This window comes from Chiloscyllium plagiosum, unplaced genomic scaffold (assembly GCF_037043375.1).
Source record: "Chiloscyllium plagiosum isolate Xiang-an unplaced genomic scaffold, Cpla_swu_hap1 HiC_scaffold_46, whole genome shotgun sequence".
Taxonomy (NCBI): domain Eukaryota; kingdom Metazoa; phylum Chordata; class Chondrichthyes; order Orectolobiformes; family Hemiscylliidae; genus Chiloscyllium; species Chiloscyllium plagiosum.
In genome coordinates this window covers 9,184,777-9,209,113 of record NW_028270184.1, presented here as the reverse complement: position 1 = coordinate 9,209,113, position 24,337 = coordinate 9,184,777, and the positions used below count along the sequence as shown (strand labels likewise).

The 24,337-nt window shown below is 58.5% G+C and overlaps 1 protein-coding gene across 1 annotated transcript in view; it reads left to right on the top strand.

Moving 5' to 3' along the window:
- The window catches only part of LOC122543869 (malate dehydrogenase, cytoplasmic-like), a 41,044-nt gene that overhangs the window by 11,135 nt on the left and 5,572 nt on the right, over positions 1–24,337 (top strand). The window contains exons 4-8 of the mRNA XM_087983555.1: positions 9,577–9,752; positions 11,258–11,380; positions 13,166–13,324; positions 14,587–14,691; positions 18,667–18,756. Of these exons, the coding sequence (XP_087839681.1) occupies positions 9,577–9,752; positions 11,258–11,380; positions 13,166–13,324; positions 14,587–14,691; positions 18,667–18,756 (653 nt within the window). The remainder of the gene's footprint in view (positions 1–9,576; positions 9,753–11,257; positions 11,381–13,165; positions 13,325–14,586; positions 14,692–18,666; positions 18,757–24,337) is intronic.

The following is a 24,337-nucleotide window of genomic DNA, read 5'->3' as shown; positions in this document are numbered from 1 at the left end:
TCAGTACTGAGGGAGTGCCGCACTGTCAGAGGGTCAGTACTGAGGGAGTGCTGCTCTGTCGGAGGGTCAGTACTGAGGGATTGCCGCACTGTCGGAGGGTCAGTACTGAGGGATTGCCGCACTGTCGGAGGGTCAGTGCTGAGGGAGTGCCGCACTGTCGGAGGGTCAGTACTGAGAGAGTCCTGCACTGTCGGAGGGTCAGTACTGAGAGAGTCCTGCACTGTCAGAGGGTCAGTACTGAGAGAGTCCTGCACTGTCGGAGGGTCAGTACTGAGGGAGTGCCGCACTGTCAGAGAGTCAGTACTGAGGGAGTGCCGCACTGTCGGGGGGTCAGTACTGAGGGAGTGCCGCACTGTCAGAGGGTCAGTACTGAGGGATTGCCGCACTGTCGGAGGGTCAGTACTGAGGGAGTGCTGCACTGTCGGGGGGTCAGTACTGAGGGAGTGCCGCACTGTCGGAGGGTCAGTACTGAGGGAGTGCCGCACTGTTCGAGGGTCAGTTCTGAGGGAGTGCCGCACTGTCGGAGGGTCAGTACTGAGGGAGTGCCGCACTGTTCGAGGGTCAGTTCTGAGGGAGTGCAGCACTGTCGGAGGGTCAGTACTGAGGGAGAGCCGCACTGTCAGAGGGTCAGTACTGAGGGAGTGCCGCACTGTCGGAGGTTCAGTACTGAGGGAGAGCCGCACTGTCAGAGGGTCAGTACTGAGGGGGTGCCGCACTGTCAAAGGGTCAGTACTGAGGGATTGCCGCATTGTCGGAGGGTCAGTACTGAGGGAGTGCTGCACTGTCGGAGGGTCAGTACTGAGGGAGTGCTGCACTGTCGGAGGGTCAGTACTGAGGGAGTGCTGCACGGGCGGAGGGTCACTACTGAGGGAGTGCCGCACTGTCGGAGGGTCAGTACTGAGGGTACGCCGCACTGTCGGAGGGTCAGTACTGAGGGAGTGCCACACTGTCGGAGGGTGAGTACTGAGAGAGTCCTGCACTGTCGGAGGGTCAGTACTGAGGGAGCGCCGCACTGTCGGAGGGTCAGTACTGAGGGAGTGCCGCACTGTCGGAGGGTCAGTACTGAGGGAGTGCCGCACTGTCGGAGATTCAGTACTGAGGGAGTGCCACACTGTCGGAGGGTCAGTACTGAGGGAGTGCCGCACTGTTGGAGGGTCAGTACTGAGGGAGTGCCGCACTGTCGGAGGGTCAGTACTGAGGGAGTGCCGCACTGTCGGAGGGTCAGAGCTGAGGGAGTGCTGCACTGTCGGAGGGTCAGTGCTGAGGGAGTGCCACACTGTCGGAGGGTCAGTACTGAGGGAGCGCTGCACTGTCGGAGGGTCAGTACTGAGGGAGTGCCGCACTGTCGGAGGGTCAGTACTGAGGGAGTGCCACACTGTCGGAGGGTCAGTGCTGAGGGAGTGCCGCACTGTCGGAGGGTCAGTACTGAGGGAGTGCTGCACTGTCGGAGGGTCAGTACTGAGGGAACGCCGCACTGGCGGAGGGTCAGTGCTGAGGGAGTGCCGCACTGTCGGAGGGTCAGTACTGAGGGAGTGCCGCACTGTCGGAGGGTCAGTACTGAGGGAGTGCCGCACTGTCGGAGGGTCAGTACTGAGGGAGTGCCGCACTGTCGGAGGGTCAGTACTGAGGGAGTGCCGCACTGTCGGGGAGTTAGGACTGAGGGAGTGCCGCACTGTCGGGGAGTTAGGACTGAGGGAGTGCCGCACTGTAGGAGGGTCAGTACTGAGGGAGCGCCGCACTGTCGGAGGGTCAGTACTGAGGGAGTGCCGCACTGTTGGAGGGTCAGTACTGAGGGAGTGCCGTACTGTCGGAGGGTCAGTACTGAGGGAGTGCCGCACTGTCGGAGGGTCAGTACTGAGGGAGCGCCGCACTGTCGGAGGGTCAGTGCTGAGGGAGTGCCGCACTGTCGGAGGGTCAGTGCTGAGGGAGTGCCGCACTGTCGGAGGGTCAGTACTGAGGGAGTGCCGCACTGTCGGAGGGTCAGTGCTGAGGGAGTGCCGCACTGTCGGAGGGTCAGTGCTGAGGGAGTGCAGCACTGTCGAAGGGTCAGTGCTGAGGGAATGCCGCACTGTCGGAGGGTCAGTGCTGAGAGAGTGCCGCACTGTCGGAGGGTCAGTGCTGAGGGAGTGCCGCACTGTCGGAGGGTCAGTACTGAGGGAGTGCCGTACTGTCGGAGGGTCAGTACTGAGGGAGTGCCGCACTGTCGGAGGGTCAGTACTGAGGGAGCGCCGCACTGTCGGAGGGTCAGTGCTGAGGGAGTGCCGCACTGTCGGAGGGTCAGTGCTGAGGGAGTGCCGCACTGTCGGAGGGTCAGTACTGAGGGAGTGTCGCACTGTCGGAGGGTCAGTGCTGAGGGAGTGCCGCACTGTCGGAGGGTCAGTGCTGAGGGAGTGCAGCACTGTCGAAGGGTCAGTGCTGAGGGAATGCCGCACTGTCGGAGGGTCAGTGCTGAGAGAGTGCCGCACTGTCGGAGGGTCAGTGCTGAGGGAGTGCCGCACTGTCGGAGGGTCAGTGCTGAGGGAGTGCCGCACTGTCGGAGGGTCAGTACTGAGGGAGTGCCGCACTGTCGGAGGGTCAGTGCTGAGAGAGTGCCGCACTGTCGGAGGGTCAGTGCTGAGGGAGCGCCGCACTGTCGGAGGGTCAGTACTGAGGGAGTGCCGCACTGTCGGATGGTCAGTACTGAGGGAGTGGGCACTATCGGAGGGTCAGTACTGAGGGAGTGCCGCACTGTCCGAGGGTCAGTACTGAGGGAGAGCCGCACTGTCGAAGGGTCAGTGCTGAGGGAATGCCGCACTGTCGGAGGGTCAGTGCTGAGAGAATGCCGCACTGTCGGAGGGTCAGTACTGAGGGAGTGCCGCACTGTCGGAGGGTCAGTGCTGAGAGAGCGCCGCACTGTCGGAGGGTCAGTGCTGAGGGAGTGCCGCACTGTCGGAGGGTCAGTACTGAGGGAGTGCCGCACTGTCGGAGGGTCAGTGCTGAGAGAGTGCCGCACTGTCGGAGGGTCAGTGCTGAGGGAGCGCCGCACTGTCGGAGGGTCAGTACTGAGGGAGTGGGCACTATCGGAGGGTCAGTACTGAGGGAGTGCCGCACTGTCGGAGGGTCAGTACTGAGGGAGAGCCGCACTGTCGGGGGGTCAGTACTGAGGGAGTGCCGCACTGTCGGGGGGTCAGTACTGAGGGAGTGCCGCACTGTCGGAGGGTCAGTACTGAGGGAGAGCCGCACTGTCGGAGGGTCAGTACTGAGGGAGTGCTGCACTGTCGGAGGGTCAGTTCTGAGGGAGTGCCGCACTGTCGGAAGGTCAGTACTGAGGGAGTGCCGCACTGTCGGAGGGTCAGTGCTGAGGGAATGCCGCACTGTCGGAGGGTCAGTGCTGAGGGAGCGCCGCACTGTCGGAGGGTCAGTACTGAGGGAGTGCCGCACTGTCGGAGGGTCAGTACTGAGGGAGTGGGCACTATCGGAGGGTCAGTACTGAGGGAGTGCCGCACTGTCGGAGGGTCAGTACTGAGGGAGAGCCGCACTGTCGGGGGGTCAGTACTGAGGGAGTGCCGCACTGTCGGAGGGTCAGTGCTGAGAGAGTGCCGCACTGTCGGAGGGTCAGTGCTGAGGGAGCGCCGCACTGTCGGAGGGTCAGTACTGAGGGAGTGCCGCACTGTCGGATGGTCAGTACTCAGGGAGTGGGCACTATCGGAGGGTCAGTACTGAGGGAGTGCCGCACTGTCGGAGGGTCAGTACTGAGGGAGAGCCGCACTGTCGGGGGGTCAGTACTGAGGGAGTGCCGCACTGTCGGAGGGTCAGTACTGAGGGAGAGCCGCACTGTCGGAGGGTCAGTACTGAGGGAGTGCTGCACTGTCGGAGGGTCAGTACTGAGGGAGTGGGCACTATCGGAGGGTCAGTACTGAGGGAGTGCCGCACTGTCGGAGGGTCAGTACTGAGGGAGAGCCGCACTGTCGGGGGGTCAGTACTGAGGGAGAGCCGCACTGTCGGAGGGTCAGTACTGAGGGAGAGCCGCACTGTCGGAAGGTCAGTGCTGAGGGAGTGCCGCACTGTCGGAGGGTCAGTACTGAGGGAGTGCCGCACTGTCGGAAGGTCAGTGCTGAGGGAGTGCCGCACTGTCGGAGGGTCAGTTCTGAGGGAGTGCCGCACTGTCGGAGGGTCAGTTCTGAGGGAGTGCTGCACTGTCGGAGGGTCAGTTCTGAGGGAGTGCCGCACTGTCGGAAGGTCAGTACTGAGGGAGAGCCGCACTGTCGGAGGGTCAGTGCTGAGGGAGTGCCGCACTGTCGGAGGGTCAGTTCTGAGGGAGTGCCGCACTGTTCGAGGGTCAGTACTGAGGGAGTGCTGCTCTGTCGGAGGGTCAGTACTGAGGGATTGCCGCACTGTCGGAGGGTCAGTACTGAGGGATTGCCGCACTGTCGGAGGGTCAGTGCTGAGGGAGTGCCGCACTGTCGGAGGGTCAGTACTGAGAGAGTCCTGCACTGTCGGAGGGTCAGTACTGAGAGAGTCCTGCACTGTCAGAGGGTCAGTACTGAGAGAGTCCTGCACTGTCGGAGGGTCAGTACTGAGGGAGCGCCGCACTGTCGGAGGGTCAGTACTGAGGGAGTGCTGCACTGTCGGGGGGTCAGTACTGAGGGAGTGCCGCACTGTCGGAGGGTCAGTACTGAGGGAGTGCCGCACTGTTCGAGGGTCAGTTCTGAGGGAGTGCCGCACTGTCAGAGGGTCAGTACTGAGGGAGTGCCGCACTGTCGGAGGGTCAGTACTGAGGGAGTGCCGCACTGTCGGAGGGTCAGTACTGAGGGAGTGCCGCACTGTCGGAGGGTCAGTACTGAGGGAGTGCCGCTCTGTCGGAGGGTCAGAGCTGAGGGAGTGCTGCACTGTCGGAGGGTCAGTGCTGAGGGAGTGCCACACTGTCGGAGGGTCAGTACTGAGGGAGCGCTGCACTGTCGGAGGGTCAGTACTGAGGGAGTGCCGCACTGTCGGAGGGTCAGTACTGAGGGAGTGCCACACTGTCGGAGGGTCAGTGCTGAGGGAGTGCCGCACTGTCGGAGGGTCAGTACTGAGGGAGTGCTGCACTGTCGGAGGGTCAGTACTGAGGGAACGCCGCACTGGCGGAGGGTCAGTGCTGAGGGAACGCCGCACTGGCGGAGGGTCAGTGCTGAGGGAACGCCGCACTGTCGGAGGGTCAGTACTGAGGGAGTGCCGCACTGTCGGAGGGTCAGTACTGAGGGAGTGCCGCACTGTCGGAGGGTCAGTACTGAGGGAGTGCCGCACTGTCGGAGGGTCAGTACTGAGGGAGTGCCGCACTGTCAGAGGGTCAGTACTGAGGGAGTGCCGCACTGTCGGGGAGTTAGGACTGAGGGAGTGCCGCACTGTCGGGGAGTTAGGACTGAGGGAGTGCCGCACTGTAGGAGGGTCAGTACTGAGGGAGTGCCGCACTGTCGGAGGGTCAGTACTGAGGGAGTGCCGCACTGTTGGAGGGTCAGTACTGAGGGAGTGCCGTACTGTCGGAGGGTCAGTACTGAGGGAGTGCCGCACTGTCGGAGGGTCAGTACTGAGGGAGCGCCGCACTGTCGGAGGGTCAGTGCTGAGGGAGTGCCGCACTGTCGGAGGGTCAGTGCTGAGGGAGTGCCGCACTGTCGGAGGGTCAGTACTGAGGGAGTGCCGCACTGTCGGAGGGTCAGTGCTGAGGGAGTGCCGCACTGTCGGAGGGTCAGTGCTGAGGGAGTGCCGCACTGTCGGAGGGCCAGTGCTGAGGGAGTGCCGCACTGTCGGAGGGCCAGTGCTGAGGGAGTGCCGAACTGTCGGAGGGTCAGTGCTGAGGGAGTGCCGCACTGTCGGAGGGTCAGTGCTGAGGGAGTGCCGCACTGTCGGAGGGTCAGTGCTGAGGGAGTGCTGCACTGTCGGAGGGTCAGTGCTGAGGGAGTGCCGCACCGTCGGAGGGTCAGTACTGAGGAAGTGCCGCGCTGTCGGAGGGTCAGTACTGACGGAGCGCCGCACTGTCGGAGGGTCAGTACTGAGGGAGTGCCGCACTGTCGGAGGGTCAATACTGAGGGAGTGCCGCACTGTCGGAGGGTCAGTACTGAGGGAGCGCCACACTGTCAGAGGGTCAGTACTGAGGGAGTGCCGCACTGTCAGTGGGTCAGTACTGAGGGAGTGCCGCACTGTCGGAGGGTCAGTACTGAGGGAGTGCCGCACTGTCAGAGGGTCAGTACTGAGGGAGTGCCGCACTGTCAGAGGGTCAGTACTGAGGGAGTGCTGCACTGTCGGAGGGTCAGTACTGAGGGAGTGCCGCACTGTCAGAGGGTCAGTACTGAGGGAGTGCTGCACTGTCGGAGGGTCAGTACTGAGGGAGTGCCGCACTGTCAGAGGGTCATTACTGAGAGAGTGCCGCACTGTCGGAGGGTCAGTACTGAGGGAGTGCCGCACTGTCAGAGGGTCATTACTGAGGGAGTGCTGCACTGTCGGAGGTGTTAGCTTTGTGCGTGAAGTTAAACCCAGACCTTGCTTGTTGTTGAGTGGGTGTAACAGATTCCAAGGCTGGCTTGGAAAGCAGAGCAGGCATGTTTGTCCTGTGACTCCCTCGAGTCATCTTTTTAGCAATACTTCAGCAGCTTGCAAAGAAAAAAGCCCTGCAGATACTGGAGAACTGAAAATAGAAACTTTCAGATCAGGCAAGATCTGTGGGGAGAAAAATGCAGTGTTTCCCCTGTTCAGTACTGTGGGATAGATAATTGCCAAGTATTTGGAATGGGTTGGAATACAGAGTTTAGGAAAGAAGTCATCTACTGGCAGACTGTGCCATTGTATCAACGTTGCCACTGCCGTTGTCCCTACGCAGCAAGAGATTGAGTATCGAGGTCCACCCTCCAGCAGGGAACAGAAGCTTCCAGATCAAAGTGGGTAGCCACAAAGGAACAGAGCTATCTCCGACGACTTCGTGTTCGAGCTCCACTTCTGAAGATTGACAAAGGGTCACCAGACTCCCTGCAGAGATGCTGCCAGATCAGGTGGCACGGCCCCATGGACGCGGGTTCAATACCAGCCTTCGGCAACAGTCTGTGTGGAGGTGGACATACTCTCCCCGTGTCTGCACGGGTTTCGTCCGGGTGCTCTGGTTTCCTCCCACAGTCCAAAGGTGTGCAGGTTAGGGTGGATTGGTCGTGCTAAATTGTCCCATAGTGTCCAGGGATGTGCAGGTTAGGGTGGATTGGTCGTGCTAAATTGTCCCATAGTGCCCAGGGATGTGCAGGTTAGGGTGGATTGGCCGTGCTAAATTGTCCCATAGTGTCCAGGGATGTGCAGGTTAGGGTGGATTGGTCGTGCTAAATTGTCCCATAGTGCCCAGGGATGTGCAGGTTAGGGTGGATTGGCCGTGCTAAATTGTCCCATAGTGTCCAGGGATGTGCAGGTTAGGGTGGATTGGTCGTGCTAAATTGTCCCATAGTGCCCAGGGATGTGCAGGTTAGGGTGGATTGGTCATGCTAAATTGTCCCATAGTGCCCAGGGATGTGCAGGTTAGGGTGGATTGGCCATGCTAAATTGTCCCATAGTGCCCAGGGATGTGCAGGTTAGGGTGGATTGGCCATGCTAAATTGTCCCATCGTGCCCAGGGATGTGCAGGTTAGGGTGGATTGGTCATGCTAAATTGTCCCATAGTGTCCAGCGATGTGCAGGTTAGGGTGGATTGGCCATGCTAAATTGTCCCATAGTGCCCAGGGATGTGCAGGTTAGGGTGGATTGGCCGTGCTAAATTGTCCCATAGTGCCCAGGGATGTGCAGGTTAGGGTGGATTGGCCATGCTAAATTGTCCCATAGTGTCCAGGGATGTGCAGGTTAGGGTGGATTGGTGATGCTAAATTGTCCCATAGTGCCCAGGGATGTGCAGGTTAGGGTGGATTGGCCGTGCTAAATTGTCCCATAGTGCCCAGGGATGTGCAGGTTAGGGTGGATTGGCCATGCTAAACTGTCCCGTAGTGCCCAGGGATGTGTAGGTTAGGATGAATTGGCCATGCTAAATTGTCCCATCGTGCCCAGGGATGTGCAGATTAGGGTGGATTGGCCAGGCTAAATTGTCCCATAGTGTGCAGGGATGTGCAGGTTAGGGTGGATTGGCCATACTAAATTGTCCCATAGTGTCCAGGGATGTGCAGGTTAGGGTGGATTGGCTGTGCTAAATTGTCCCATAGTGTCCAGGGATGTGCAGATTAGGGTGGATTGGCCAGGCTAAATTGTCCCGTAGTGCCCAGGGATGTGCAGGTTAGGGTGAATTGGCCATGTTAAATTGTCCCATCGTGCCCAGGGATGTGCAGATTAGGGTGGATTGGCCAGGCTAAATTGTCCCGTAGTGCCCAGGGATGTGCAGATTAGGGTGGATTGGCTGTGCTAAATTGTCCCATAGAGCCCAGGGATGTGCAGGTTAGGGTGGATTGGCCGTGCTAAATTGTCCCATAGTGCCCAGGGATGTGCAGGTTAGGGTGGATTGGCCATGCTAAATTGTCCCATAGTGTGCAGGGATGTGCAGGTTAGGGTGAATTGGCCGTGCTAAATTGTCCCATAGTGCCCAGGGATGTGCAGGTTAGGGTGGATTGGCCGTGCTAAATTGTCCCATAGTGTCCAGGGATGTGCAGGTTAGGGTGAATTGGCAGTGCTAAATTGTCCCATAGTGTCCAGGGATGTACAGGTTAGGGTGGATTGGCCGTGCGAAATTATCGCATAGAACCCTGGGATGTGCAGGTTAGGGTGGATTGGCCGTGCTAAATTGTCCTGCAGTGCCCAGGGATGTGCAGGTTAGGGTGGATTGGCCGTGCTAAATTGTCCCATAGTGCCCAGGGGTGTGCAGGTTAGGGTGGATTGGCCATGCTAAATTGTCGCATAGAGCCCTGGGATGTGCAGGTTAGGGGGGATTGGCCGTGCTAAATTGTCCTGCAGTGCCCAGGGATGTGCAGGTTAGGGTGGATTGGCCGTGCTACATTGTCCCATAGTGCCCAGGGATGTGCAGGTTAGGGTGGATTGGCCGTGCTACATTGTCCCATAGTGCCCAGGGATGTGCAGGTTAGGGTGGATTGGCCGTGCTAAATTGTCCCATAGTGTGCAGGGATGTGCAGGTTAGGGTGGATTGGCCGTGCTAAATTGTCCCATAGTGCCCAGGGATGTGCAGGTTAGGGTGGATTGGCCGTGCTAAATTGTCCCATAGTGCCCTGGGATGTGCAGGTTAGGGTGGATTGGCCAGGCTAAATTGTCCCATAGTGTGCAGGGATGTGCAGGTTAGGATGGATTGGCCGTGCTAAATTGTCCCATAGTGCCCAGGGATGTGCAGGTTAGGGTGGATTGGCCGTGCTAAATTGTCCTGCAGTGCCCAGGGATGTGCAGAGGTACAGCAATAGAGTAGGAGAGTGGGTAGGATGATCATCAGAGGGTCGTTGTTGAACCGAGGGCACAGCTGCCCTGCTCCCACTGTCGCGGTCTCTGTAAGACCTGCTGAGTTTCTCCAGCCCTCTCTGTTTGGTTTTCATTCTTGTCTCGCTGTTTGTTGGGTCTGCTGGTGGACCAATCAAACCTAACTCACCAGCCTGTTTCCTGCAGGTGTGACAGTGACAGACCGTGCCGAGGTAGGCTTTCGGGATGTGGATGTTGCGATTCTGCTTGGAGCAGCGCCCAGGGCAAAGGAAGTGGAGTGTGACGACCATTTCAAGTATAATGTTCGAATATTCAGATCCCAGGGGGAGGCCTTAGACACCTATGCCAAGAAGACTGTCAAGGTAAAGAGTTGAAATTCCTCACAGTTTATCAATATTAATTCATCGCCACCCCCTTCCTCACTAAGCTGCAGATGACTGGGTTGCAGCATGACGTGTTGAATTATTTAATTGTCAGTGAGGGAGGTCACCCAGGCCAGCCCAACCCTGTGCCTGCTGGACAGTGGTGTCAGCCTTGGATTCACCGTACGGCGCTCTCATCTACTGGAACAGCTGTTTGTGGGATGGGTATCATTGCAAACAGTTCAACCTTAAACCAGGCTGACAATCTTAATGTCAGTGCTGAGGGAGTGCCGTACTGTCGGAGGGTCAGTGCTGAGGGAGTGCCGCACTGTCAGAGGGTCAGTGCTGAGGGAGTGCCGCATTGTCGGAGGGTCAGTGCTGAGGGAGTGCTGCACTGATGGAGGGTCAGTACTGAGGGGGTGCCGCACTGTCAGAGGGGCAGTGCTGAGGGAGTGCCGCACTGTCGGAGGGGCAGTACTGAGGGAGTGCCGCATTGTCAGAGGGTCAGTGCTGAGGGAGTGCCGCACTGTTGGAGGGGCAGTACTGAGGGGGTGCCGCACTGTCAGAGGGTCAGTGCAAGGGGAGTGCTGCACTGTCGGGGGGGTCATTGCTGAGGGAGTGCCGCACTGTTGGAGGGGCAGTACTGAGGGGGTGCCGCACTGTCAGAGGGTCAGTGCAAGGGGAGTGCTGCACTGTCGGGGGGGTCATTGCTGAGGGAGTGCTGCACTGTCGGAGGGTCAGTACTGAGGGAGTGCCGCACTGTTGGAGGGGCAGTACTGAGGGAGTGCCGCACTGTTGGAGGGGCAGTACTGAGGGGGTGCCGCACTGTCAGAGGGTCAGTGCAAGGGGAGTGCTGCACTGTCGGGGGGGTCATTGCTGAGGGAGTGCTGCACTGTCGGAGGGTCAGTACTGAGGGAGTGCCGCACTGTCGGGGGGTCAGTGCTGAGGGAGTGCCGCACTGTCGGAGGGTCAGTACTGAGGGAGCGCCGCACTGTCAGAGGGTCAGTACTGAGGGAGTGCCGCACTGTCGGAGGGTCAGTACTGAGGGAGTGCCGCACTGTCGGAGGGTCAGTACTGAGGGAGTGCCGCACTGTCGGAGGGTCAGTACTGAGGGAGTGCCGCAGTGTCGGGGGGTCAGTGCTGAGGGAGCGCCGCACTGTCAGAGGGTCAGTACTGAGGGAGTGCCGCACTGTCGGAGGGTCAGTACTGAGGGAGTGCCGCACTGTCACGGGGTCAGTACTGAGAGACCACCAATCCTTACCAAACACCTTCTTCACTGTCCAGTGGTAGTGATCCCACAGCACAGGAAGAAGGCTGTTCAGCCCGTCATACCCCTGCTGGCCAAAAACGAGGAGCTAACCGTTTGAATCCTGGTCAGTCTCGCTGGGTCAGGTGGAGCCTCTCCAACAGTTCGGGCAGAATGTGAACAGGAGAGTGCAGCCTGTTTGTTCAAGAGAGCCCATCACCCAAGCTGCCCCCTCTCTCTCTCTCTCTCGTTGCTGCAGGTGCTGGTGGTGGGCAGCTCAGCAAACACCAACTGCCTCATCGCCATGACATCGGCACCCTCCATCCCACCGGAGAACTTCTCCTGCCTGACGCGGCTGGGTCAGAACCGAGCTCAGGCCCGGGTAGGTACCATGGGGAGAGGGGGCTTACGTGAGGAACCTTTTCCTGTTTCCTTTTTTTCCTCCCTTCCCTACCCTCCCCCCCCCAAACCCCGGTGCCACGCCAACCTTGACACCTAAACGTGAACAAGGTCATGCCTGCACATGCTACCAGCTCAGGGGATGTTTCCCACAAAAGCGGGGACGGGCAGAGACTGAGACCGCCTTGGGAGCCATTAGGGACAATTGCAAAGCCCAGACAAAGAGATCACTCTGCAGAAAGGTTAAAAGAGGATGGAGAGAGGGTGGGAGAGACGGTGGGAGAGAGGGAAGTGGTGGAGAGATAGAGAGAGTTGGGGGAGGGATTTGAGAGAGAGGGAGAGGCAAAGGGCAAGAGAGAGGAAAGGGGGAAGTGAGAGGGAGGATGAGGGAGAAAGATGGACAGGGAGGGAGGGGGAGAGGTGGGGAGGGAAGGGAGGGTGAAGGAGAGAGAGAGAGAGGAGGGTCAGGGGGGAGACACAAAGTTGGAGGGAGTCGGGGGGAGAGAGAGGGAGGGAGGGAGAGGGAGGACAGACTGATGAGAGAGACAGGGGGCGGGAGGAAGGGGGAGGGGAGGGAGAAGAGAGGGAGTGAGAGGGAGGAGGGACAGCGGTTGTGAGAGACAGGGAGGGAGGAGAGAGGGAGGGGGAGAGAGGAGGGAGCGATGAAAGAGAGATGGAGGAAGAGGGAGGGGCAAGAGAGAGACGGAGGAGGAACAAGGGAGGGCGGGGAGGGAGGTGGGAGGGGAGGGAGAGAGGGATGGAGGCGTTTCGGAGAGGAATTCCAGAGCTTGAGGGCTCAGGGAGCCAGAGCGATAGGAATCGGGCTGCTCAAGTGACCGGGAGCATGGAGGTCTTGGTGGAGGTGGGTTTGTGGTTTGTAGGGATCGAGGAGGTCCAGTGATTAGGAGGGGGTGGAGGCTAAGATTGTGCTGTTGGTGTACTGTGGGGTGAATTCTTCAGATTCCTGAAGAAGGGCTTATGCCCCGAAACGTCGATTCTCCTGCTCCTTTGATGCTGCCTGATCTGCTGCGCTTTTCCAGCAACACATTTTTAAGCTCTGATCTCCAGCATCTGCAGTCCTCACTTTCTCCTGTGGGGCGTATTACGCAATTAGAGAGAGAGGCGCGAGCTATCAGAGAGAAGGATTTCTCGGGGGGTTATGAAGATAGGGAAGTATTGAGGTCTGGTATGTCCACAGGGTTGCTGCGGGTTACAGAGATAGCATGTGGCTGTGATGTTGGGGGGGTTTGTGGGAGGGCTGGAGGAAGCTCTGAGAGATAGGAAGGATGTTTAGCAGGTTGCAGGGTTCGGGCATTGTAGGTGGAAGCCTGTAAAATTCCAGGGGGATGTTCTGAGAGCTGGGGGGGTGGGTCTCATTGAGAGGGAAGGGGACGCGTGACATCCAGGGTTGGAGAAGGTGACAAAGATAAGGGAGTGTGTGATCCGGCTGGGTAGGGCCACGAGGGGGGTGAGGGATGCTGGTGAGATCTCAGGGTTTCAGTGAAAGCGCCAGTGGTGACATTATCACAGGTGGGGATTTTCTCAGTCAGAGCAGCTTACAAAGAAAGGATGAAGGGAGGAGGCGCAGGGCAGATCAGGTCAGACTTATGCCTGGAGGCTTGGCGAGGGTTGGAGATCTCCAGGAGGCTGGTCGGGGGTGGTGAGGATTGGGGTGGGGGGGGGTGGAGTTTGATTGTATCAGTCTCAGGCCCCTCCCCCTCTCCCCGGGTTCATACGCTGACCGCATTGTCTCACTCCCCGGTTGCAGCTGGCCCTTACCCTGGGGACGGGCGCAGGAACCGTGCGCAACGTGATCGTCTGGGGCACACCTTCCGGCACGCAGCTCCCCGACATCGAGCATGCCTCGGTCACGTGTGACTCCCGCCCGGTTGGGCTGCAGCAGGCCCTGAGGGGCGCCGACAGGCCGGTGAGTGACGTTTACTTCCCCAGTTCATGGCGCCGGATGCCTCCCTCGATAACTGACCTGTGCTTACTTCGAAGAGTCAGAGAATCCCTCCAGTGGGAAACCAGGCCCGACAAGCCAACAACTCCACACTGACCCTCCGAAGAGTAACCCACCCAAACCCATTCCCCCTACCCTCCGAGCCTATATTTACCTGTGATTAATGCACCAAACCTACACATCCCTGGGCACTATGGGACAATTTAGCATGGCCAACCCACCCTAACCTGCACATCCCTGGGCACTATGGGACAATTTAGCACGGCCAATCCACCCTAACCTGCACATCTCTGGGCACTATGGGACAATTTAGCATGGCCAATCCACCCTAACCTGCACATCCCTGGACACTATGGGGGAATTTAGCACGGCCAATCCACCCTAACCTGCACATCCCTGGGCACTATGGGGGAATTTAGCACGGCCAATTCACCCTAACCTGCACATCCCTGGGCACTATGGGACAATTTAGCACGGCCAATCCACCCTAACCTGCACATCCCTGGGCACTATGGGACAATTTAGCACGGTCAAGCCACCCTAACCTGCACATCCCTGGGCACTATGGGACAATACAGCACAGCCAATCCACCCTAACCTGCACATCCCTGGGCACTATGAGACAATTTAGCACGGTCAAGCCACCCTAACCTGCACATCCCTGGGCACTATGGGACAATTTAGCACGGCCAATCCACCCTAACCTGCACATCCCTGGGCACTATGGGACAATTTAGCACGGCCAATCCATCCTAACCTGCACATCCCTGGGCACTATGGGGGAATTTAGCACGGCCAATCCACCCGAACCTGCACATCCCTGGGCACTATGGGACACTTTAGCACGGCCAATCCACCCTAACCTGCACATCCCTGGGCACTATGGGGGAATTTAGCACGGCCAATCCACCCGAACCTGCACATCCCTGGACACTATGGGACACTTTAGCATGGCCAATCCACCCTAACCTGCACACCTTTGGACTGTGTGAGGAAACCAGAGCACCCGGAGGAAACCCCACACAGACACGGGGAGAACGTGCAAACTCCACCCAGACGGTCGCCCAGGTTCGATTCTTCCTTTGGGCGACTGTCTGGGTGGAGTTTGCACGTTCTCCCCGTGTCTGTGTGGGGTTTCCTCACACAGAAACCAGTGCTAACCACTGAGCCACCGTGCCGCCTCTCTGTCTATCTGTCACTCTTTCTCTTTCATTCTCCCTCCTCAGGCGTTCCTGCAGCGAAAAGAAACCGTGGTACGGACAGGCTGTACTATGTCGGTCGTCTGTGCCATCTGTGACCACCTGCGGGCGCTGTGGTCTGGGACACCCGAGGTAAGTTGTGTAGAGGGGGATGATGTTGATGGTATAGAGGAAGGGGTGGGGGTAAGGGGGAATCAGAGACCAGTAGATGTGATGACCAGCGACGTCCTCCCTTGGATTGACCTTGGGTGCAATCAGAGTCGAAGAGGGTGTTGCTGGAAAAGCACAGCCGGTCAGGCGGCATCCAAGGAGCAGGCGAGTCGGCGTTTCGAGCATAAGCCCTTCGTCAGGAATGAGGCTTGTGGGCCAATGTTGACTCTAGATTCATCGATGCGCCCTCCAAGGCCTGAGCTCGTCCCCCTCACTTTCCCCGTCTCCTGAAGTTTCAAAACACACGTGCAGCAAGGCTCAAGAGGGCCAAAGGGGTGATGGTGGGGTCGGGGTGTGTGGGTGTCTGATGGTTGGGGGGGTGGGGGGGCAAGTTCTGCGGACTCGATATTCCATGTGAGAGCATCGTCCTAATCTTGGTCAACTACAGGAGGGCGCAGTAGGGAGAGGGGAGTGGTCAGAGCACAATATATGGGGTCAGTGATGCCACCAACGATGGGATTTGGGTAACATGAGTCGTGGTAATACCGACCTATGTACAAGGAATTTCGGTGGCCATCTGCTGGCATCCACCCCGTGATCTGAGAAGCAGGAGGTGCTCCTCATAAATAATTGCACCTCTGACAGCAGCCGACACTATGTGCCAATGCTAGCACATCACTGGCCCATACCCATTCACTATTGGCCCACATTCACTTGTGTGCCATACATCCTGATTATGCATCCACACCTGCTCACCACGTGCACACACTTGTTCACCACTGGTACATACTCACTCATTTTGGCCCATTTTCTGTCAGTAATTGCTCATTCTCACCCACTTCGGCCCACACCCATTCCCTGTTGACCCACCCTCTCTCCCTGTTGACCCACACGCACTCACTGTTAACTCAGATTCTCTCTGTTGACCCACACTCATTCCCTGTTGACCCACACTCACTCCCTGTTGACCCACACTCACTCCCTGTTGACCCACACACACTCCCTGTTGACCCACACACACTCCCTGTTGACCCACACTCATTCCCTGTTGACCAACACTCACTCCCTGTTGACCCACACTCACTCCCTGTTGACCCACACTCACTCCCTGTTGACCCACACACACTCCCTGCTGACCCACACACACTCCCTGCTGACCCACACTCACTCTCTGTTGACTCACACTCTCTCCCTGTTGGCCCACACTCATTCCCTGTTGACCCACACTCACTCTCTGTTGACCCACACACATTCCCTGTTGACTCACACTCTCTCTGTTGACCCACACTCACTCTTTGTTGACCCACACTCACTCTTTGTTGACCCACACTCACTCCCTCTTGACCCACACACACTCCCTGTTGACTCACACACACACTCTGTTGACCCACACTCACTCCCTGTTGACCCACACTCACTCCCTATTGACCAACACACTCTCTATGTTGACCCACACTCATTCCCTGTTGACCCACACTCACTCCCTGTTGACTCACATTCTCTCTGTTGACCCACACTCATTCCCTGTTGACCCACACTCATTCCCTGTTGACCCACACTCACTCCCTGTTGACCACTCTCACTCCCTGTTAACCCACACTGTCTCTGTTGATCCACACTCTCTCCTTGTTGATCCACACTCTCTCCTTGTTGATCCACACTCTCTCCTTGTTGATCCACACTCACTCTCTGTTGACCCACACTCACTCTCTGTTGACCCACACTCACTCCCTGTTGACCCACACTCGCTCTCTGTTGACCCACACTCGCTCTCTGTTGACCCACACTCGCTCTCTGTTGACCCACACTCATTCCCTGTTGACCCACACTCACTCTCTGTTGACCCACACACACACTCTGTTGACCCATACTCTTTCCCTGTGGACCCACACTCACTCCCTGTTGACTCACACTCACTCTCTGTTGACCCACACTCATTCCCTGTCGACACATACTCACTCTCTGTTGACTCACACTCTCTCTGTTGACCCACACTCACTCTCTGTTGACCCACACTCACTCTCTGTTGACCCACACTCTCTCTGTTGACCCACACTCACTCCCTGTTGACCCACACTGACTCTTTGTTGACCCACACTCACTCTTGTTGACTCACACTCAGTCCCTGTTGACCCACACTCAGTCCCTGTTGACCCACACTCTCTCTGTGTTGACCCACACACATTCCCTGTTGACCCACACGCACTCCCTGTTGACCCACACGCACTCCCTGTTGACCCACACGCACTCGCAGTTGACCCACACGCACTCCCCGTTGACCCACACTCAATGCCTGTTAACCCACACTCACTCTCTGTTGATCCACATGCACTCCCTGTTAACCCACACTCACTCTCTGTTGACTCACTCTCTCTGTTGACCCACACTCTCTCTGTTGACCCACACACACTTCCTGTTGACCAACACTCACTGGGTTGACCCACAGTGTCTGCTAACCCCTACACATTACTCTCTGTTGACCCACACGCGCTCACTGCTGCCTCACTCTTAATCACTGTTATTGACTATTTGCTCTGTTAGACGCTCTGTAGCTCAGCGGTTACAGCACTGGTCTTGTAAGCTAGTGGTTGTGTGTTCAAATCTCACAGGGGCCTGTTTTCATGTACCTCTGTTGCCAAACCCCCCCCACTCAGATTCAACACGATGACGTTGCCAAGGGCTTACGAATGGATGTCTGAAACAATAGGGTCATTACCCTGAAGTGACAGACACCTGACCCTGACTTTCTGGGGGAAGGGTCACCAGACCCGAAACCTTAACTCTGATTTCTCGTCTCAGACCTGCTGAGCTTTTACGGTGACTCAGCGGTTAGTGCCACTGCCTCCCAGCGCCAGGGATTCGGATTCGATTCCCGCCTCGGGCAACTGTCGGTGTGGAGTTTGCACATTCTCCCCCCATTGCGTGGGGTTTCCTCCGGGTGCTCCAGTTTCCTCACATAGTCTGAAGATGTGTAGGTTAGGGTGGATTGGCCGTGCTAAATTGTCCCATAGTGCCCAGGGATGTGCAGGTTAGGGTGGATTGGCCGTGCTAAATTGTCCCATAGTGCCCAGGGATGTGCAGGTTAGGGTGGATTGGCCGTGCTAAATTGCCCCATAGTGTCCAGGGATGTGCAGGTTAGGATGGATTGGCCGTGCTAAATTGTCGCATAGTGCCCAGGGATATGCAGGTTAGGGTGGATTGGCCGTGCTAAATTGTCCCATAGTGCCCAGGGATGTGCAGGTTAGGGTGGATTGGCCGTGCTGTATTGTCCCATAGTGCCCAGGGATGTGCAGGTTAGGGTGGATTGGCCGTGCTGTATTGTCCCATAGTGTCCAGGGATGTGCAGGTTAGGGTGGATTGGCCGTGCTAAATTGTCCCATAGTGCCCAGGGATATGCAGGTTAGGGTGGGTTGGCCGTGCTGTATTGTCCCATAGTGCCCAGGGATGTGCAGGTTAGGGTGGATTGGCTGTGCTAAATTGTCCCATAGTGTCCAGGGATGTGCAGGTTAGGGTGGATTGGCCGTGCTAAATTGTCCCATAGTGTCCAGGGATGTGCAGGTTAGGGTGGATTGGCCGTGCTAAATTGTCCCATAGTGTCCAGGGATGTGCAGGTTAGGATGGATTGGCCGTGCTAAATTGTCCCATAGTGTCCAGGGATGTGCAGGTTAGGGTGGATTGGCCGTGCTAAATTGTCCCATAGTGCCCAGGGATATGCAGGTTAGGGTGGATTGGCCGTGCTGTATTGTCCCATAGTGCCCAGGGATGTGCAGGTTAGGGTGGATTGGCCGTGCTAAATTGTCCAAAGTGTTAAATGCATTAGTCAGGGGTAAAAACAGGGTAGGTTATACTTTGGAGGGTCGGTGTGGACTTGTTGAGACAAAGGGCCTGTTTGCAGACTGAGGGGGATCTGATCATACTCATTATTATTCCATGCTGACCTGATTCTGTACTTTGCAGGGTGAGCTGGTGTCAATGGGAGTCATCTCAAATGGAAATAGCTACGGAGTTCCTGAGCAGCTTATTTACTCTTTTCCAGTAACTGTAAAGGTACTTTCAACACAGTCAGATACTGAAGTTCACAATCCAGACTAACACTCCGAGAGCCATTTTGACTGACCACCGCATTGTCGGAGGGTCAGTACTGAGGGAGTGCCGGACTGTCGGAGGGTCAGTACTGAGGGAGTGCCGGACTGTCGGAGGGTCAGTACTGAGGGAGTGCCGCACTGTCGGAGGGTCAGTACTGAGGGAGTGCCGCACTGTCAGAGGGTCAGTACTGAGGGAGTGCCGGACTGTCGGAGGGTCAGTACTGAGGGAGTGCAGCACTGTCGAAGGGTCAGTACTGAGGGAGTGCAGCACTGTCGGAGGGTCAGTACTGAGGGAGTGCAGCACTGTCGGAGGGTCAGTACTGAGGGAGTGCCACACTGTCGGAGTGTCAGTACTGAGTGAGTGCTGCACTGTCAGATGGTCAGTACTGAGGGAGTGCCGCACTGTCGGAGGGTCAGTACTGAGGGAGTGCCACATCGTCAGAGGGTCAGTACTGAGGGAGTGCTGCACTGTCAGAGGGTCAGTAATGAGGGAGTGCCGCACTGTCGGAGGGTCAGTAATGAGGGAGTGCCGCACTGTCAGATGGTCAGTACTGAGGGAGTGCCGCACTGTCGGAGGGTCAGTACTGAGGGAGTGCCGCACTGTCGGAGGTTCAGTACTGAGGGAGTGCCACATCGACAGAGGGTTAGTACTGAGGGAGTGCCGGACTGTCAGAGGGTCAGTAATGAGGGAGTGCCGCACTGTCGGAGGGTCAGTAATGTCGGAGGGTCAGTACTGAGGGAATGCTGCACTGTCGGAGGGTCAGTGCTGAGGGAGTGCTGCACTGTCGGAGGGTCAGTGCTGAGGGAGTGCCGCACTGTCAGGCGGTCAGTACTGAGGGAATGCTGCACTGTCGGAGGGTCAGTACTGAGGGAGTGCTGCACTGTCGGAGGGTCAGTACTGAGGGAGTGCCGCACTGTCGGAGGGTCAGTGCTGAGGGAGTGCCGCACTGTCAGGCGGTCAGTACTGAGGGAATGCTGCACTGTCGGAGGGTCAGTACTGAGGGAGTGCTGCACTGTCGGAGGGTCAGTACTGAGGGAGTGCCGCACTGTCAGAGGGTCAGTACTGAGGGAGTGCTGCACTGTCAGGGGGTCAGTACTGAGGGAGTGCCGCTCTATCGGAGGGTCAGTAATGAGGGAGTGCCACACTGTCAGGGGGTCAGTACTGAGGGAGTGCTGCACTGTCGGAGGGTCAGTACTGAGGGAGTGCCGCACTGTCAGAGGGTCAGTACTGAGGGAGTCCCGCACTGTCAGAGGGTCAGTACTGAGGGAGCGCCGCACTGTCGGAGGGTCAGCACTGAGGGAGTGCCGCACTGTCAGGGGGTCAGTACTGAGGGAGTGCTGCACTGTCGGAGGGTCAGTACTGAGGGAGCGCCGCACTGTCGGAGGGTCAGCACTGAGGGAGTGCCGCAATGTCGGAGGGTCAGTACAGAGTGAGTGCCGCACTGTCGGAGGGTCAGGACTGAGGGAGTGCCGCTCTATCGGAGGGTCAGTACTGAAGGAGTGCCGCACTGTCGGAGGGTCAGTGCTGAGGGAGTGCCGCTCTATCGGAGGGTCAGTACTGAAGGAGTGCCGCACTGTCAGAGGGTCAGTACTGAGGGAGTGCCGCACTGTTGGAGGGTCAGTGCTGAGGGAGTGCCACACTGTCGGAGGGTCAGTACTGAGGGAGCGCTGCACTGTCGGAGGGTCAGTGCTGAGGGAGTGCCACACTGTCGGAGGGTCAGTAATTAGGGAGTGCCGCACTGTCGGAGGGTCAATACTGAGGGAGTGCTGCACTGTCAGGGGGTCAGTACTGAGGGAGTGCCGCTCTATCGGAGGGTCAGTAATGAGGGAGTGCCACACTGTCAGGGGGTCAGTACTGAGGGAGTGCTGCACTGTCGGAGGGTCAGTACTGAGGGAGTGCCGCACTGTCAGAGGGTCAGTACTGAGGGAGTCCCGCACTGTCAGAGGGTCAGTACTGAGGGAGCGCCGCACTGTCGGAGGGTCAGCACTGAGGGAGTGCCGCACTGTCAGGGGGTCAGTACTGAGGGAGTGCTGCACTGTCGGAGGGTCAGTACTGAGGGAGCGCCGCACTGTCGGAGGGTCAGCACTGAGGGAGTGCCGCAATGTCGGAGGGTCAGTACAGAGTGAGTGCCGCACTGTCGGAGGGTCAGGACTGAGGGAGTGCCGCTCTATCGGAGGGTCAGTACTGAAGGAGTGCCGCACTGTCGGAGGGTCAGTGCTGAGGGAGTGCCGCTCTATCGGAGGGTCAGTACTGAAGGAGTGCCGCACTGTCAGAGGGTCAGTACTGAGGGAGTGCCGCACTGTTGGAGGGTCAGTGCTGAGGGAGTGCCACACTGTCGGAGGGTCAGTGCTGAGGGAGTGCCGCACTGTCGGAGGGTCAGTACTGAGGGAGTGCGGCACTGTCAGAGGGTCAGTACTGAGGGAGTGCTGCACTGTCGGAGGGTCAGTACTGAGGGAGTGCCGCACTGTCGGAGGGTCAGTACTGAGGGAGTGCCGCACTGTCGGAGGGTCAGTACTGAGGGAGTGCCGCACTGTCGGAGGGTCAGTACTGAGGGAGTGCAGCATGTCGGAGGGTCCGTACTGAGGGAGTGCAGCACTGTCAGAGGGTCAGTGCTGAGGGAGTGCCGCACTGTCGGAGGGTCAGTGCTGAGGGAGTGCCGCACTGTCGGAGGGTCAGTGCTGAGGGAGTGCAGCACTGTCGGAGGGTCAGTGCTGAGGGAGTGCCGCACTGTCGGAGGGTCAGTACTGAGGGAGTGCCGCACTGTCGGAGGGTCAGTACTGAGGGAGTGCCGCACTGTCGGAGGGTCAGTACTGAGGGAGTGCCGCACAGTCGGAGGGTCAGGACTGAGGGAGTGCCGCACTGTCGGAGGGTCAGGACTGAGGGAGTGCTGCACTGTCGGAGGGTCAGTACTGAGGGAGTGCCGCACTGTCGGAGGGTCAGTACTGAGGGAGTGCCGCACTGTCGGAGGGTCAGTACTGAGGGAGTGCCGCACTGTCGGAGGGTCAGGACTGAGGGAGTGCCGCACTGTCGGTGGGTCAGGACTGAGGGAGTGCCGCACTGTCGGAGGGTCAGTACTAAGGGAGCGCCGCACTGTCGGAGGGTCAGGACTGGGGGAGTGCCGCACTGTCGGAGGGTCAGTACTGAGGGAGTGCCGCACTGTCGGAGAGTCAGGACTGAGGGAGTGCAGCACTGTCGGAGGGTCAGTGCTGAGGGAGTGCCGCACTGTCGGAGGGTCAGTACTGAGGGAGCGCCGCACTGTCGGAGGGTCAGTACTGAGGGAGTGCAGCACTGTCGAAGGGTCAGTACTGAGGGAGTGCAGCACTGTCGGAGGGTCAGTACTGAGGGAGTGCCACACTGTCGGAGGGTCAGTACTGAGGGAGTGCAGCACTGTCGGAGGGTCAGTACTGAGGGAGTGCCACACTGTCGGAGGGTCAGTACTGAGTGAGTGCTGCACTGTCAGATGGTCAGTACTGAGGGAGTGCCGCACTGTCGGAGGGTCAGTACTGAGGGAGTGCCACATCGTCAGAGGGTCAGTACTGAGGGAGTGCTGCACTGTCGGAGGGTCAGTAATGAGGGAGTGCCGCACTGTCGGAGGGTCAGTACTGAGGGAGTGCCACACTGTTGGAGGGGCAGTACTGAGGGAGTGCCGCACTGTCGGAGGTTCAGTACTGAGGGAGTGCCGCACTATCAGAGGGTCAGTACTGAGGGAGTGCTGCACTGTCGGAGGGTCAGTACTAAGGGAGTGCCACATCGTCAGAGGGTCAGTACTGAGGGAGTGCTGCACTGTCAGAGGGTCAGTACTGAGGGAGTGCCGCACTGTCAGAGGGTCAGTAATGAGGGAGTGCCGCACTGTCGGAGGGTCAGTAATGAGGGAGTGCCGCACTGTCAGATGGTCAGTACTGAGGGAGTGCTGCACTGTCAGAGGGTCAGTACTGAGGGAGTGCCGCACTGTCAGAGGGTCAGTAATGAGGGAGTGCCGCACTGTCAGATGGTCAGTACTGAGGGAGTGCCGCACTGTCGGAGGGTCAGTACTGAGGGAGTGCCGCACTGTCGGAGGTTCAGTACTGAGGGAGTGCCACATCGTCAGAGGGTTAGTACTGAGGGAGTGCCGGACTGTCAGAGGGTCAGTAATGAGGGAGTGCCGCACTGTCGGAGGGTCAGTAATGTCGGAGGGTCAGTACTGAGGGAATGCTGCACTGTCGGAGGGTCAGTGCTGAGGGAGTGCTGCACTGTCGGAGGGTCAGTGCTGAGGGAGTGCCGCACTGTCAGGCGGTCAGTACTGAGGGAATGCTGCACTGTCGGAGGGTCAGTACTGAGGGAGTGCTGCACTGTCGGAGGGTCAGTACTGAGGGAGTGCCGCACTGTCAGAGGGTCAGTACTGAGGGAGTGCTGCACTGTCGGAGGGTCAGTACTGAGGGAGTGCCGCACTGTCGGAGGGTCAATACTGAGGGAGTGCTGCACTGTCAGGGGGTCAGTACTGAGGGAGTGCCGCTCTATCGGAGGGTCAGTACTGAGGGAGTGCCACACTGTCAGGGGGTCAGTACTGAGGGAGTGCTGCACTGTCGGAGGGTCAGTACTGAGGGAGTGCCGCACTGTCAGAGGGTCAGTACTGAGGGAGTCCCGCACTGTCAGAGGGTCAGTACTGAGGGAGCGCCGCACTGTCGGAGGGTCTGCACTGAGGGAGTGCCGCACTGTCAGAGGGTCAGTACTGAGGGAGTGCTGCACTGTCGGAGGGTCAGTACTGAGGGAGCGCCGCACTGTCGGAGGGTCAGCACTGAGGGAGTGCCGCACTGTCAGGGGGTCAGTACTGAGGGAGTGCTGCACTGTCGGAGGGTCAGTACTGAGGGAGTGCCGCACTGTCAGGGGGTCAGTCCTGAGGGAGTGCCGCAATGTCGGAGGGTCAGTACTGAGTGAGTGCCGCACTGTCGGAGGGTCAGGACTGAGGGAGTGCCGCTCTATCGGAGGGTCAGTACTGAAGGAGTGCCGCACTGTCGGAGGGTCAGTGCTGAGGGAGTGCCGCTCTATCGGAGGGTCAGTACTGAGGGAGTGCCGCACTGTCAGAGGGTCAGTACTGAGGGAGTGCCGCACTGTCAGAGGGTCAGTACTGAGGGAGTGCCGCACTGTTGGAGGGTCAGTACTGAGGGAGCGCTGCACTGTCGGAGGCTCAGTGCTGAGGGAGTGCCACACTGTCGGAGGGTCAGTACTGAGGGAGCGCTGCACTGTCGGAGGGTCAGTGCTGAGGGAGTGCCACACTGTCGGAGGGTCAGTACTGAGGGAGTGCCGCACTGTCGGAGGGTCAGTGCTGAGGGAGTGCCGCACTGTCGGAGGGTCAGTACTGAGGGAGTGCCGCACTGTCGGACTGTCAGTACTGAGGGAGTGCCGCACTGTCAGAGGGTCAGTACTGAGGGAGTGCCGCACTGTCGGAGGGTCAGTACTGAGGGAGTGCCGCACTGTCGGAGGGTCAGTACTGAGGGAGTGCCGCACTGTCGGAGGGTCAGTACTGAGCGAGTGCCGCACTGTCGGAGGGTCAGTACTGAGGGAG